General features: G+C 34.4%; 1 protein-coding gene across 1 annotated transcript in view; it reads right to left on the bottom strand.

Annotated features, from left to right (window-relative positions):
- The window catches only part of PTPRD (protein tyrosine phosphatase receptor type D), a 406,959-nt gene that overhangs the window by 75,441 nt on the left and 314,660 nt on the right, over positions 1–16,858 (bottom strand). Inside the window, exon 26 of the mRNA XM_045562129.1 lies at positions 3,834–3,957. Coding sequence (XP_045418085.1) covers positions 3,834–3,957 — 124 coding nt within the window. The remainder of the gene's footprint in view (positions 1–3,833; positions 3,958–16,858) is intronic.

Here is a 16,858-nt window from a genome sequence, read left to right as displayed (position 1 = left end):
CCAATAATTGACATTCCTTGGTTGATAAGAAATTTAAAATACATAAAAAGATATTTGAGGTAAATATATCACCTGTGGAATCAGGTATAGATACACTTAACTTTTCTTCCAAAATATTATGACTCTGATGCATTTGGGTAACTGATGCTTCCCCATACTGTGTCACTGCCTAAGGTTAGTTATGCCACAAAATAAGAAATGAAATTCTAAAATGTAACATTTGTGTTATCCATAAGGCTAGTGCCAAATGATAAAATGCATTTTAGGCAAAAAGATAAGGCTAATCATTTGGATCCAAGCTAAGCGACGCAGACGTTGTCACATCCTGCATCAGTAGGAAGGTATTATTAATGATGTGGCCAGTGGAGCCTTGGTCAGGGAATCAGAAGAGCTGGATTCTTACATGAGTTAGATTATTTATACATTGTGTGACTCTGGGCCAGTTCTCTGAGCTTTAGTTTTCTCCTCTCTAAATACGGACTCTTCTTTATCTAGTAAAATACTTATACTGCTGCTTCATTAGACTGTTGTGTACAATAAATTAAAAAAAACTGATAAGAAAACTACATAAAGATAACTCTTAGAGGTCAGAAATGAAAGAGGTTACAGCTGTGAAAATTGATACTCAGGAGAAGTTAAGGTTACCTAGCTAGTTAGTGACAGAGCTATGACCCAAACTCAGATTTCTTTGTTCTTCATCTTTTGTATTTGTTCATTTCTCTTTTCCTACTTTAGTAAAAGTATACTTTTTGAACAACTTGGATTCTACAAGATTAAGCATATTATTATATATGGTGTTAATGCACATATTTTAGCTTCCATTCAGTCTTTATTTGAAAATATTTATCTTAAGTCATTAAATTAAATCCCATCACCTCTTTTCTTCAAGAATTACTATTTTCTCTTAAGAAATGCTTAAACATGGAGGGGATCCCAATGGTAATTGGATTTGTCAAAAATTCAATTGTGTTTCCACATTGCTCACCCTAGAATTTAACAATTGAAAAAAGCATTTGTAATTATGCTTCTCTTGAATTTATTCTGCATTTTTCCTAGCACAAATAAAGCTACGGCGATTTGGAAAGATGTCACAAAGTGTCACTATATTGTGTGGTGCCCGCACACAATTCCTGATACTTTTTGTTTTTTCTCCTGTTATCCTCTCCATGAGTGTAGGGTATAAGTTTGCTCTATTAAGCAAAGATAAAGACAACATGATTCATTGTGGCCACTTCTAGGGTTTTCTTTTTTTTTTTTTTTTTTTTCCCTACAGTCTGTCAGATCACTTTGCAAAGTAATATGAAAAAAGTAGTTAGCACCACTGGCAGAAGAATAACAAAAATGCCCAAATTAAAACCCTCAACCAAAGTCATTTAAGTTAGTAACATAGCTGGGACCCAAAACAAGCACATTAAGTTTTATAAATTGTGCATGAAGTCAGCTACCATTTTAATATACTTAAAAAAATCTGTTCCTACATTATCAAAGTTGCTTTTATAGGAGAAGCCTCAGTGAGTGGTTCTGTGGTTCCAGTTGCCAGCATTTTCTCTTCTGTACTTAAGATACAGGATGGTTGACTGCCCTCATAAATACCTGCTAGTTAGGACTTAGTCTAAGATAAAATGCTGTTCATGGTTGTAATCTAGATTAAAGTTCTCTGTATAGCCTATAAACTTCAATTAAATGCTTCTAACCTTTTGCATAACACTTAAAATTGAAAGACTTTTGGTTTCTAGGTCAGCTCTAGATTTAGGGTATATTTGTGGGCACAGAGCTATAAAAAGGCAGGGTTTAGTCTGATTCAAGTGCTTTTGCTTTTATACTGTAAAAATAGCATAGGAATGAAATTCGCAGAGTTTCCAACTATCATAATAAAGGCACGCGGAGGTATATATTTTTTGTCCCTTGACACACTTTTCTGTTAAGATGTGGAAAATAACAGGTTAAGGAAAATAATGACAAAGTGGGCAAAAGTACAGGGAAGTGGTAGTATTGAATGACCTAATTCTTAGTGGAAACAAGCTACAATACAGCAAAGGCAGACTGACAAGTTCTTCAGGCAAGATCATGCCAAATAGATTCTCAACTTGCATTCATTTATTTTATTTCAATAGTTTACCTCATTTTTGCTAATGGAAAAAGATTTCTTTTCTCTGTTTGTGACTTGGTTTAGTTTTTTGTTTATTGTGGAGATGATTTAAGAGACTTGAGACAAGAAATTGCTATTATCCTTTTTTACATTTTAAAATTGAAAATGTAGAGAAAATGCAAATCCAATATGGTAATCATCCACATATATTAATTACAGTTTTCAAACAGGACTTGAAAAGAAGCAATTACCTATTTGACACTTTCCTGCCTAAACTAGCATTGGTGAAACTTTGATAAATTTAATCAGTTTTTCCTGTGTGGAAAAAGGTTAACTCTTAAACACCTAGTATCTTTGGCTGCCTAAAAAAGGGATTATAGCATTTTCCACCATCAAAAGCAAATTTATTGTGAGAATTGTGCAAAATCTATCTATGCCAAACAACAAGATATTGAGGCAACGGGGGCTGTGCATATGGGTTTGCTCAAATGCTGAGAGTTCTTCTTCCCAAAACACTGGAAAGAAATGGATTAGTTGCCTTTGGTACATACTGGGAAAGGTTTTACACAGAGCCTCACTTTCAAATGAATTTTGGATGCTAAGGAGGGAGGTAGATCTTGGTCAGAGTTATGAAATAAAGTGGTGGTTGTCATAGATTTTGGAAGCAGAAAAAAGGGACAGATACTCCAACTATGGATGCAAATGTCTCAACTGCAAAGTTTTAAAAAGGATTGAGTCTGAAGCTCGTATTATTTAATGTTTTATAAAACATCTGCAAGAGGGTAAACAGCAAACTTTCAAGTATGAGGAGAACACAAAACTCTTCTAGGTACAAGTAAGGATGAAATGAATGTGGTATGTGACAAGTGGCGGCCCAGGGTGGCTGTGATGACACAGAGAAGGATTTAAGTGGCCCTATAAACTATTTTCTAAGGACTTTTCAATCCAATATGCTACTATAGCCAAAAAGACTAACAACATGCTGAGCATTGAGCATGAATTCCTAATTGTTTTAATAAGCCACATGAAAGGCATTCATCATTGGAAAGAGGAAAATGGAAAGATTCCTCATGAATACTTAAGATATATTTGAGGAGTAGCTCTCATCTTTCAGGAACAATCGTTCCCTCTGGAATATATACCTTACTGCAATAGTGAGAGGCAGATTTGAAATAAAGTGGGACAGACCAAGCTGTCCACACATTAGATATACCAGACAATGTGCTTAGATATACTAGATATCTTCAACGTTCCAATGGCATAGATATTATTTTCTAAAATTCTCACAGTAAATTTCACCATACAACCAACTCCTAGCCCTGAACTGTCCCCAGTGGATATCCAGAATTATTAACAAACAGACAATACCCCATGCCCCCTTTTAATTAACAAGTTAGTTTATGGGTCTCCTCTGACAATCACCTGTTCATGCATAACCATCAACAGCCATCAGTAAAATGGGCAACCCCAGTTTGCTTCCCATATGAAAACTACATTCTCAAGTCTTGAATCTAGGGTAGAGGTAGGAAGGTAATGAGGAACGCGCTTCTGTCATATGGTCCCAGGGCTTCTGTGTGGCTGTGTATGATGTATTTACGTTGGAAAGAAAAAGTGAAAACAAGCTATGCCTGAATCTTAAGTAACTATTTTCATAGATGGCTAATATCCTAGCTAAAACTATATTCTCATGCACATATTTAAACCCATGAAAACAAAGGTATGAATAATGTCTGCATTTCCTTACCTTCTATTGCTGATAGAAGAACCCGGGAATGATCATAAGCAATTACATTTGCATATCTATTCTTTGGTTTGTTTACTTCCAAGTTTGAATGTTCCCATGTGAACTGCTGGCCAGGGTCAATTGACTTTAAAAGAAAAACAGCGCACACACACAAAATCAATATTGAAAAACACTGGATTATAGGCATTTATCACAAGTAACAAACATGATTTAAAAAGAAAATTCTGAAGCCATACTTCATCAAGATGGTCCTAACTGTGAAGCTGAACACAGATACAACCAACATAACATGAAATGATTAATCATAGTGAGAAACAATGATAGTCACCAGTATTGATTCAAATGAAAAAAAAAATCAATATAGATGTTCTGTTTAATATTGGAAAGGCAGGTTTTTATTTTTACTTTTCCATTTCCCTCTCTGCTGCTGTAGTTTACAAGTTGTCTTGGTTCAATATTCCTTCCAGTTCTGTGAATATTATTTTATCGCGATTATTCTTCCTTACTCTTTCCTATTTGTACATTAGCTCAGTCTTTAAGTCAATTAATTGGTTTTTCACTGGCTTCATTGGACACAAGCTTTACTCTTCCTTCTCCTACATGTTCACACCTTAATGGCAACTTTGTTTTTCCATAACACACTGTGACCAACATCACAAGGTAATTCTTATGACTGAAATAGTTTACAATAATAGTAAAGAAGGGACATCAATTAGATATAATAATCATCTTAGAATAATAATTTATAATCCAATACAGATAAAGCCTAATTATTTTTCTATTATCATTACATCTTTTCCATTTATCATTATGGGTTATGTTTATAGTCTGCTTCTTTTTATTCCCTATTTTAATCTTATTTTTTCTGATTTTAATGTCTTTGATGCCTTAGTTCAACTAAAATTATTCAACAATCAAAAATAAATATTTCACAGATATAAAATACGTAATTTTTTATAGTTAAGTAGAACCATTATTTCAAGAATGAATTCAGGTTTGATTATAAAACGCTAGGGAACTTTTTAATTTCCTGCAATGTTATAGAATTCAAAACACTTTTTCTTCATCAGAGGATTCTGACACCTTTTTAAAATGTATAATTTCATGGTATATGGAAACATGAGTTCAGTAATTATGTAAACATGATTTTAAATGATCAAAATAAAGTTTTCAAAAATAATGATAAAATAGGTTTATATCTAGGTGAAATTCTTAAAAAAGTAAAGACACTATTGTGTTAATAGAATTTTTAGCAGTTATTTTTGATGCTGAGTATTTTCCATGCCTTTATATGTATATGTAGAAGCTAACAGTAAAACATAGCCAACAGCTATCACAATATTAAAGCTGTGTACCACTTTCTGTTAAAAGGCATAGAGTTTAGCACAACAGTAAGACTCACAAATGTAAAAAGTCAAGCCTATTAATAGTCTTGAATAACCTCCAACATACTAAAATTCTCAGCAGTATTAGTAAGCCTCTAATTTACTAAAGATTATAAAACCTTTTCCCTTTCTTAGCCTGTGTTAATCTATATATAAAATAGGCAATGAATGAACAGTATTCAGGAAAATAATTACCCATGCCTTAAAGTCTAAAGAATAATAAAGGGACTTTCTAGTTTGTTTTTCCAGGGAAATTTATCATCTCGCCTGCAGAATAAAATTCTCTCCAACTATTCCATGAGCTGAAAGAATGGAAGCATTCAGATGCCCAGGTGGAAGACTTCAAGTCAACCTTGAACCTTGTCCACGCAGAGCAGGATCATTCAGTGACCAAGACTTGCCTTAAAAGTCTCTCAGATTGATCCCAAATCCACAATCTCACTGCCACTCCCTAAATTCAGACCTTTAGTATCTCGTCTAATTGAAATCTCTCCTTTAATCTCTTACGCCGTTCTTCAGCCAAAGTTGTCTTTCTAAAGCATAGGCCTGGACAGGTTAGGTCCCTGTTTAAGAATTTCTATCTGCTCTGTGTGACTGTAGCCTAAATTCTAAATTCCTTAGCCACAGTCCTATGTATGCAGCTTTAGTCACTTTGCATCTACACTCAGTAAGTGGTTCAACAGATACTTTTTAAATAAATGAATATAATTAAATAAATAAATGTTTTTGGGAAAAGTTCATAAAGAGAAATTCTGGGAGCAATGCCTCTATATAACATGGAAGTTAGAGAACAAACTAGGGAAACTTCAATGTACATGGTACCAAAATTTATTTTATTATTTTATTTATTTTATTTTATTTTCCAGGTATTTTATTCTTTTTTTTTTTTAATTTCAGACTATTACAGGGGTACAAACGCTTTGGTTACATAAATTGCCTTTGCACAGCCCAAGTCAGAGCTACAAGTGTGCACATGTCCCAGAGAGGGCACACTGCACCTGTTAAGTGTTAATTTATCCATCTCCTCCTCCTCCTCCTACCTGCCCAACACCCTATGAATGTTACTTCCCATATGTGCATATAAGTGTTGATTGATTAGTACCAATTTATTTATTATTGGTGAGTCCATGTGGTACTTGTTTTTCCATTCTTGTGATACTTCACTTCCAAGAATGGGCTCCAGTTCCACCCAGGATAATACAATCCATTATCACATGGCTTAATTAAGTACATGATCGTGAAATTACAACTACCACTGATATTCTACTTTACACTGATGAACATTATTGGGTACATTATTGATTATACATCATTTTCTCAAATATCCCAAGAAGCTAAGCTCAGTGCTGTATGGACAGTGCTTTTGGTGGAAGTTATACTACCTCTGATAGCCTTGTTTGACTCTGCCTAAGAGTACCCCACAGATGTATAAGATGGCATACATTTTGTTACGGTAATGAAATTGTATCTATCAACTCAAAGACACTGTTAACTCATGTCCATTTCCACTCTTGCCACATGCTCTCGGCCCTCTCCATGATTTATCTGATACCTACATTGAAAACTATAAGAACCGGTAATGGAAACATGAGTTGTGTGTCACATATGTTAAATATGCTTAGGTTTAAAGTGTGGCCCATGAGAAGAAGAACTATAAGTAACAGGATAGGTATGATAATATCCGCTGGATCATTATGCTTTTACATGCAGTATCCTGTTTAATTTCTGCAATTGTTATAAGGGAGGTATTATTTTTTTTCCATTTGGCAGGTGAGGAAATTGAAGTAAAGCAAGATTAATTCAATAATTCTTACTGGGGGCCTTCTCAGTGACAGGCACTGTGCTACGTGGTGTTTAAGCAATTTGGCTAAGCTCCCACAGCTAGATTCATACAGTTACCCTCAAACCCAGGTCTGCAGGATTCCCAAGCTAGCTGGTAATTACTAAGCCATGATGTTACCCAAATATTCAGAATGCCACTGCAAAATGAAGAAGGCCAACGTAAGAAACACACTTACACACAACTAGCCTTTATCTCGCCAGTCCCAATGATATTTCTTCCCAACTTATCATACTGTGTCATTCTGGGGCAATTACATAAGAAATCAAGTTTTAAAAATGAGGTTGGCTTCACATGGATGATAAAACAGATGGGATGCAGCTTACATTTATATTCGTTTTACACGGATCAAACAAACATTGATTAAATAATACTGACTTGTCTTTGTGCGACACAGCACTCATCCATCTGTATCTAGCTGTCTGACTGAACGCTTAACAATATACAACACAGGTTATTATTTTTGGAGCTTGCTGGAATGCTGAGAGCAGTAGCCTTAGTAAAGAAGAATAACAACTGAAAGTAGGGGAGGCATACTAAGATCTTTTATATTTTGAAAAAAAAAATAAAACTGGTAAAGAAAAATCAAATTTCCATTATTCATGTTTACAAGGCCAAGATACTACATATAAATAAGACTCTAACTGCTGTGAAAGTTTCTTTGCCTCTTTGTTCTCTGGGTTTTCTTGGTGCTTGTCCTCTTGAAGAAGAGTGAAATGGCCAACATGGAGAAAGAGCAATGCTGACCTTGAGGGATATCAAAGTTCATTTCCACTTCAACCTCAGATTTTGGGTTGGTTCACCCAGACTATGCATCTTTCTATTATAAAGTTGAGCTGAGGTCATCCCAATATTATTCAAAACAATTTGAAATAAGCACCTTTGTACCTAATGTACTCAATTCCTTCCTCTGAGTTTGATCTTTGATCTTAGTATTCGGTTTTCCTGAGCTTCTCTCTCAGTTATGTTTACTTAACCTCTGGCTCTGTCTACTTGAATAATCTTCTGTGGGATACCCCCTCCATCCCAGCACTCAATCTCAAGTTCTACCCACCTGGGCTAGAAGCTCCGCTACGTTTCATTCAGTCTCACTTGAGAAGAATTTTGCAAGTAAGAAATGAAGCAAGCTGGATTTATTCAACTAAAAGTTGATTAACAGACTTTTGTCATAAGCTATATAAAAGTTGCACATTACATTATCACAGAACTCATAAATAAGAATGCTACTTCATCATGTTAACTTTTGTTTCTCCAGCCAATCAAAAAGCTCCAATCAAATAGACAAACACTGGATGAACCCTATGTAGCATCTGAAACTTTACCAACATGCCAAATCATTTTACATTGCTTCCTGCCTGCACATTTGGCAATCACTTCCCACCACAGCTTTTGACTAAATCATTCTAAAGCTAACAACAGATCTGCAACTCAATGGATTTGCTTCACTGAGAAAAAGGTGACCAAATAAAGGGAAAATCCCCCTTGAGAGTGATCTAAAGAAGAAATGGAATGTCTCGAGTAGACACTTTATAATATCAATACTTTGCATTTATGTAATCTTTAACCTGAAGGTCTGAAAGTTCTATCCTTTTTCTTTAATCAACTAGAACTTTGCCTTAAAATAGGTAATTGGAAAAATAACCTATCTATAGCAGATGGATTTATAATTTTGCACTGTATTCTTAATAAAAACAGAATTAAAATATATATATTTATATCCAATAGTTATAACAAGCAACACTTAGATAACAATTACTATGTTTTATTTGTGCTTTACATAGATTAACTCATTTATCTTCACAAAGACCCTATAAGTAGTTATCATTATTATCACAATTCTATAGATGAGGAAACTGAGGTACAGAGAAAGTAAGTAACTTTCTCAGGGTCAAACAACTAGTAGATGGAGAAGCCAGGCATGGGGTCCAGACATTCCGGCCCTGGAGCCTGAGGGCCCAGCCAATCATGGTATGCTTCCTCTCTAGCTGAGCCAGAAAAGATTCCTTGATGGTTTTAAACTTGTCTTTCAACCATTCTCTTGAGACACTATGCAAGGAAGTCTGGGAACAAAAATCTATGTAGTGCTGCTGATCTATATTTATAATTCTAAACCCAAAACAAGAGTGATCATAGATTTGCACATCAGATTACAGTCATTGAGCAAAATTACATCCTGATATGAGAGTGTCCTTTTTCAATAAAGCTGAAGTCATCATCTTAAAGCAAAGTCCTTTAATGTTTCTGTAAAATTCAACCTTTTTACCCAGAAGAAAAATATAATTCAAATATGCAAAACACCACACAATACTAGTTGATCTGTGTTCTACTTTCCTTCACCTCATCAAAAGAAAAACCTCAAAATACTCCCTTTAGAAACTCATCAAAGAGAAACCACAAAAAAAGATAGCATCATCCTGTTTTTGTGTGTTTTTAAAACAACTAGCAAAAATTTAATTATATAGAAGGAACAGACCAACTACTTCATTAGCCAAACTATGGGTCAGACTAACCATTCTTTTTACAGAGAATTGAACTTTCAATGACCTTAACTTCCAGAAAAATACTATCTTTTTACGTAGTCCCCCACCAGAAGGTTCATTTGGTTCTTACTTGGTGTGGTTTGCCCTGAGATATTCTCAGGTCCTTTCTGAGATTTAGAAGAGCTATCTGCCACTGACTGCATATTTCTGCAATGAGGCCTTTTTTAAGGCCTCATTCATATTCTCTCTCTCTTTCTTCTTTCTGTTTGAAAACGGTAAATTAATATATACCCATTTGAAAAAGACTCATGTTTGCATACATGGGAAGGCCTATATTTTGCACGATTAATGGCCTGCTATTGGCATAATGAATACTTTCTTTAAAAGGAAGAACATGAGTTCAGTTGAATTCATCAATGCTTTAGAAACTGGAATGTGAGGTAGCGGTACAAAGTCTGATGATGAGAAAAATCTGGAAGTCAGAAACCAGGGTGTTAGTTTTCTTGTTGCCCCTGATTAGCTTTTGGTAGGTCAAGTAACTTAGATCTGTTTGTTCTGTCTTCCCTTTCCCTACAAATGTCATTCCCCTGTCAGGTTTGTGACCTCATTTTCTCTTATCTCCCTTTATCTAATTAGTTATCAAATCTGAGTTTCTCTCTATAAGAGCACTTCTGATCTAGGCCACCACTGGAGTGTGAAGGATTGAAATAGATGCTTTTCAAGACTCTCAGTGGTAACTAATAAATGGGTATGGGAGTGCTCCACCTTTAATAGGAGAAAAGGCAGAGAGAATTTATAAATGTATCACATTCATCAAAGGCACCAAAAAGTTTTCAATCAGATATTTTTGTATACGGTTAAAATTTTATCTTTAGCTAAGTGATAAAATTGGCCGGGCGCGGTGGGTCACGCCTGCGATCCTAGCACTCTGGGAGGCCAAGGCAGGATGATCACTTGAGGTCAGGAGTTCGAGACCAGCCTGAGCAAGAACAAGACCCCGTCTCTACTAAAAATAGAAAAATTAGCCTGGAACTACTAAGAATAGAAAAAATTAGCCGGGCATGGTGGTGCTCAGCTGTAGTCCCTGCTACTCAGGAGATTGAGACAGGAGGATAGCTTGAGCCCAGGAGTTTGAGGTTGCTGTGAGCTAGGCTAACGCCATAGCACTCTAGCCTGGGCAACAGAGTGAGACTCTGTCTCAAAAAAAAAAAAAAAAAAAAAATTGCATCAAATATGCTTTGATTTAAAATTCTAATAACATATTATATAACAAATATTTATAGAAAATTACCTAAAGTAATAATATCTCAATGTTATTAGAACTGATATGCAGAGAAGCAAAAAGGATAAATGATATGTATACACAGTAAATCATTCAGCCATGGGAGGAAAATATTTGAAGCAACTCTTTGATAAATATTTTCTTCTAAATGATATCATGGTACTAAAGATGAGTTTATTTCACTGAGGATACTATTTACTCCCAGAAGTACATAAAATTATAGTAATTTAGTGTGAATTAAAAGTGATGAAAAATGATAAAAACAAAACACTGGATTGTTTTCAACTCAGTAGGGCAACACAATGTAGTCTCTAGAATTCAGATAAGGTATTGTACTATGTTAAGAGTGTGACTGTGGAAAAGATTACTTTTGAGAGCTCCTTCCAAATAAGAGTTCAAAAAAGAACATATAACTTTAAGATCTGGAGATTTAAAAGTCCAGAGTCTTAATTATACATCCCTTTTTAATATGCCCAGCATTTTCCTGAACACTATTAAACGCACAAGAAAGATATTCTAGTTGCCAAAGGCAATGTTCTAGAGGAATAAGAGCAGTGATATGTTTTAATCCTAATGTTTTGGTTTTTAGCTATTTATCTCCTACATCGAATAAAGCAAATAATAAGAAAGAGATGGGAAGATTTGTAATTAATGTTCTTAAAGAATAGAGCATCACAGAGAATCATTTTACAAATATAGTTCACAGATTAGGATTTCTGATGTTATCTGAAAAAGCAAAAAGAAAGAATTTTCAGATAGCTGAGGGCAAGCACATGTTATTAGAAATTTATTAAACTGCTCCGATTAAAGAGATAAAGTTGATTGAATTTGTAAAAACTAATTAAAATGATTTATAAAAAGTATTCACTTGATCAGCAGATCATTTAGAGAACACAATATTTAATAATTAAAATGGATTGTGTATACCTAGGAACATTAAAGAGTTGGGCCATATTAAGGAGTATACTATTGTATGTAGATGACAAATAAAATTACCTAGTGAATACAATCAATGTGCAGCATTAAACTAAATAATTCACAGCTGCCTCCTTTCTTTGCCAAGGATAGCAGGGCAACAGTTTTTGGCACCAAATTAACAAGATGGATGCATTAATTCCTTGTCACTCCTTGTAAATGTCGACACATCTGTATAGACCCCAAAGTATTAAGTGTAAAGCACCCAATGCAAAGTTATCACTAAAGGAATTCTATATGTTCTACCTTCTTCTTCCTCTACCCACTGATTTGTATAAGAACATCCCTGACCTAACACAATCTTAGCATCCAAGGAATGTCTGCTTTCTTCCTGATGCTAACTGTATCTCCTTTTATATTAAAGCATAAAACTGCCTGGTTAATTTAGACAAAGAAATCAATTTCTACTATATAACATATTCTATCTATGTAATTTTGAACCTGATCTACTTTTTTTGGCAGAGATAACAAAAAAGAGCACAGCTACATATATTTCTCACTTTTCCCATTTCATTTGATAATGGCAACCTATTTAGAAAATACAATAAATTAAAAGAATAATTTTTGAATAAATAGCTTGATTTCAGAATTGTTGTATGACTCATACTACAACAGCATTTAAGAAACAACATTATGAGGAAAATAGCAAAGATAAATCATCATCTTTGTTTTTATAAGTCAGATTAGCTGAGTTTTTAAAGTAATACCAGTAATTATACTTTATCAAATATAGAAATTTCTAGCCTAATTTTAAACACAATATTTTTCTTCCTTCTATTTTACTTTGCATCCTGTAGGCAGATGCATTCAATATTTTAGGCTTTCAGCATTGCCTTGCTTGTCATTTAACAAAAAGTTTCTTAAGTATTTCTTTCTTCTTTCTTATTTAGTTTCTGATGTGAGGGAGAAAAACAGATGAATTCCTAAATTGAGATATAAATAAACTTTTGTTAATGTTTAGTCAATGCCTTTCAAGTTGCATTTTCTAATTCAGAAAAAATAAACATTCTACATCCAAAAAAAAATGAGAAAAAGTAATGCTCTCTCCAAGTCTATGGCAAAATACAGAAAATTCTAAATAATGACTTTAAAACCTCTCCAAGCCCATTTCATCCCCAAATGTATTTAGTGCAACTGTCTAATTTAAACACCTGGATACCCACATGTGCCTTTTGGGCACAGTATATACACGAAGAACCCCTTGCTGTTAAAAGCATTAGTTCTCGCGGGTAAGGTAACAAAAGACTGCACTAAATATAGCCTTCTAATTAAAGAAGACACACAGGTTGATCGTTACCACTTATACCCATGGTGCCCAGGTATCTTTAAAAGTATTTACAATCTAAAGTGTAAGGTCTACTTCTCTCTTACCTATGATAACCAAACTAGAAAGGCTACAACAAATTAACACAATCTGGAATTTTAGAGTTTAATATCTTTCTAAACTAAAAGATAACTTTCAAAGATTAGTTTTTGTGTTTAAAATGTACAGTGGTTTTATATAGTAACATTAGAGACTGACTATTCTAAATAAAGTATCACATTAGAAAAAAATCAGTCCTTTGACTATTTTATATATTAGCCCTTTGTGAAAAAAATGGAGTGACTTGAAAATACCACTATAGAGGTTGTATTTTATCTGATGTTGTATACTTAGTGTTTAGCATACAATGGATTTTAAAATGTATTTGTAGAATGAATGACTAGAATGTATTATAGGCAGAATACAGGGCAACAATTACCTTTGCCCTACAACCATAGAAATAGTTAAATAAGTTTCCCCTCTGAAGTGTGATGATAAAGTAAACATGTAATGGAATAGACTAGAGATATGTGAAAACATTTTAAATAAATAGAATGGCTCCCAGTTCACACTTGGCTGCAAGTGTGATTCATAAAAGCCATCCTTGAGTTTGGCACATTTGAAATTCATTCTAGGCTAACACTTGTAACAGCCCATGATTTCCAACTTTTGCACCTCTACTTACCATTTGGTCACACAGAGGCTACTTGCCAGGTGATAGTTCTGTATAGACCATATCGCCAAATTTTCCACATAGCAGTATGTGTTTATACCATTAATTGACCATTTAAGTACAATAGTTTTTTTTTTCTTTCATTGTGTTTTGGCTTGTTTTAACAATCATACTCCCCAAAGGTCTCAGAGCCACTTCCGTTGGGAATTGTGGGGAGAATGGAATCCCAGTTTGTACCTGCTGTCCCAGTGTAATTATTAATAGGAGCCTCTCTCACTCTCAGAGTGTCCCACTTTGGGCAATAAATTATGTGGCCATACCCAACTTCCTCATATTCGCATCTATATATTTGGATCTAGGTGAGCATCACAGTCAGGTGTGTTTATGTATGTGTGTGTGTGTGTGTGTGTGTGTGTGTATTGGGGTGGGGGAGAGAGACAGAGAGAGAGAAAGAACACTCTGCTAAAAACTAAGTCCATTTACAAACTCTATGACATAGATAGATGGCTGGGGGAAGTAAAGAGTAACTTCTCCACTACAACATCTTCTCCACTTATCTAACATTGTTGAGGCAACAATTAGAAATTGAACCCAGAATGAGAAAAGGTAGCTGGCCATACTCAACAATTCACCCTTGCTCAACTTATCTATGAAGCTGCATAGAAGAGAAAAAAAAAAAAACAAGGAAGAGAGCAGACTGTGTGTTTATTAGCTCTCTAATTTAATCTGCTCTCTAATAAACAAGCAATTTAGCTTATTCAGATTATCACTGTGTTCCTTCTCGTAGGGCAGGATGGAAGATGGGAGGAATGTGGTGGTGTTATAAGCTGGTTGGATATGTACTCAATTGTGGAGCAAAGAACAAAGTTAATGAACTGATTTTATATATTGATAATTCATTCTATAGATAATCTTTTGTATCTAATATTTTATAATGTTTATAATACGTAAAACTATGATTGAAAAATTAGGTATAATTATGCCATAATTTCTTTTTTTTTCTTTTTAATGCTTTGGAAATGAAACCACAGACTTATTCTATTGCTTGAGGATTACACAATTTGACCATCATACATGGCTTCAAATATAATATATTCTAAGTATTAGAACATACACTAACATGTCTTTTAAAAATCTGCCTGCAATAACATATCTAAAGAAATACTATGTCAGTCAGTAGGAGAGCAAGTCAGTCACAGACACATAGACAATGGAGGGCATCAGAAAGATAGCAGCATTCAGTCATCACAGCTTAATTACATGGCACTTGGATCACACAACTTATGAAAGTGAGGTTCACAGATTCCAATCCTTTCTCAAGTTTACAACACTAAGGATCAGTTCCTGCAGTACAGTGACCTTGTCGAGGTACTTTCATGGTCTGGAGGGCTGGCTTGGGATCACGTGGCCTTCCCCATCTGAATCACATTCATCCCACTGTGTACTTTCTTCAAAAACTGAGCTAGTCATCGATTCATCCATTTCCTAGGTTTAGACTTCAGATATATTGTCAGATACTAAACTCTGCCTAAAAGTCTTGAAAGTGTAAAACAAGGCTTTCCCTGGACAAATGTATAGGACAGCCATTTATAATAATTAAAAAATATTGTAAATGATTGTAATCATTTACAATAATTAAAAAAAGCTTGGAAATAGTCTTAATATAATAGGAGACTGGTCAAATGACTTATAATATGGAAAACTATGAAGCTATTGAAATTGCTAGGCATCTACTGACATGAAAAGATATTTACTTTTACTATTAAGTAAAACAAAAGATTATAAAACAGTACTTTTGTTAAAATATGTACATATATACACATACACACTGCATGCATGTATGGATACAAACATATATAAAAACCTAGAATGTTAGACCTATCAATGCTATCAGCACTTATCTCTGGGCTGTGAGCATTTATAATGATTTTAATTATTTTTCCCTATGCTCATTATCTGTGTTTTAAATTTTTTAAATTTGTGAAAATTGTACTATTTTCAAAAATGAGGGAAACAGAGAACACTTTATACAATTGTACATTTGACTTCTTCTTGTCCCATTAGAGGCAGAGGGAACAGACTATAGGATTTAACACTCTGGAGGGTATTTTGTGAAATCCATAGCAAGTATTTCAGTTGGCTTTTATGGTCTAAGGAGGTAAAGTTCAGTGTAGATTTATGACCAAGAAAGAATACTGAATGGGGCAACACAAGACTAGATTGTGTCACTCTGAAGTCACCAAAGAATGGTAGTAAGAAGTAATCAGGTTAAATTATTAATACCTCTGATTTTGATGATGATGATGATAACATGTATCATCACTACACACTAAACCTCACGTAATTCTTAAAACAAATTTAGAGTTAGATACTGTTATCTCCATATTACAGACAAAGAAATTGAGACTTACAAGAGTTAAGGCACTTTCCATGAGTTACTCTGGCAGTCCATAAAGTAGGGGAGCTGGGATGTGAATCCAGGGATTTCTGCCTTTGAAGTTTGAGCTCTTAACCACTGTACTCTAATATACACATAAATTATAAATTTACTATCATAAAGTTTAAGTCCTTATTTCAAAACTGTGGACAGTAAGGAAAATAGATTAAACCACCAGATGTCTCTTGTCAGTTCTGGTTTAATGATGCATTCATCTCACGGTAGTTTTCATTTCCAACATTTTTTGATAATGACAGACAAGCTATATCTTTCTATATGGTTAGATTTTGACATGATTCTGATCAAATCCAAAAGAGTGGGATCTTAAGTATCATATTTACCCTTAATAATTAGGAACAAAAAGACATGTGATCTCAATTTTCCCCTTATATCTCCCCACCCAATGGTGCTCCCCTCTCCCTCACACACCATAAATTCTGCAGGGAAGGAGAGAAAGCTGATGCACATTCATTCCTTGGACCTGAATAGCCACAATGCAGCAAAGGGTAGAGCAGTATTGGCAGAAACTATCGAGAATGGTGAGAGACCGATAATTCATGAATAACAAGTCTGTACTAACAGTTTTAACGACTACTGTAATGGTTTAATGGATAGCACTTTAATAGGATTTCTAGTAGAATCCTTCTGAA

This window comes from Lemur catta, chromosome 10 (assembly GCF_020740605.2).
Source record: "Lemur catta isolate mLemCat1 chromosome 10, mLemCat1.pri, whole genome shotgun sequence".
Taxonomy (NCBI): Eukaryota; Metazoa; Chordata; class Mammalia; order Primates; family Lemuridae; genus Lemur; species Lemur catta.
Note: the sequence above shows the minus strand (reverse complement) of the source record. Positions and strands in the feature narration are given on the sequence as shown.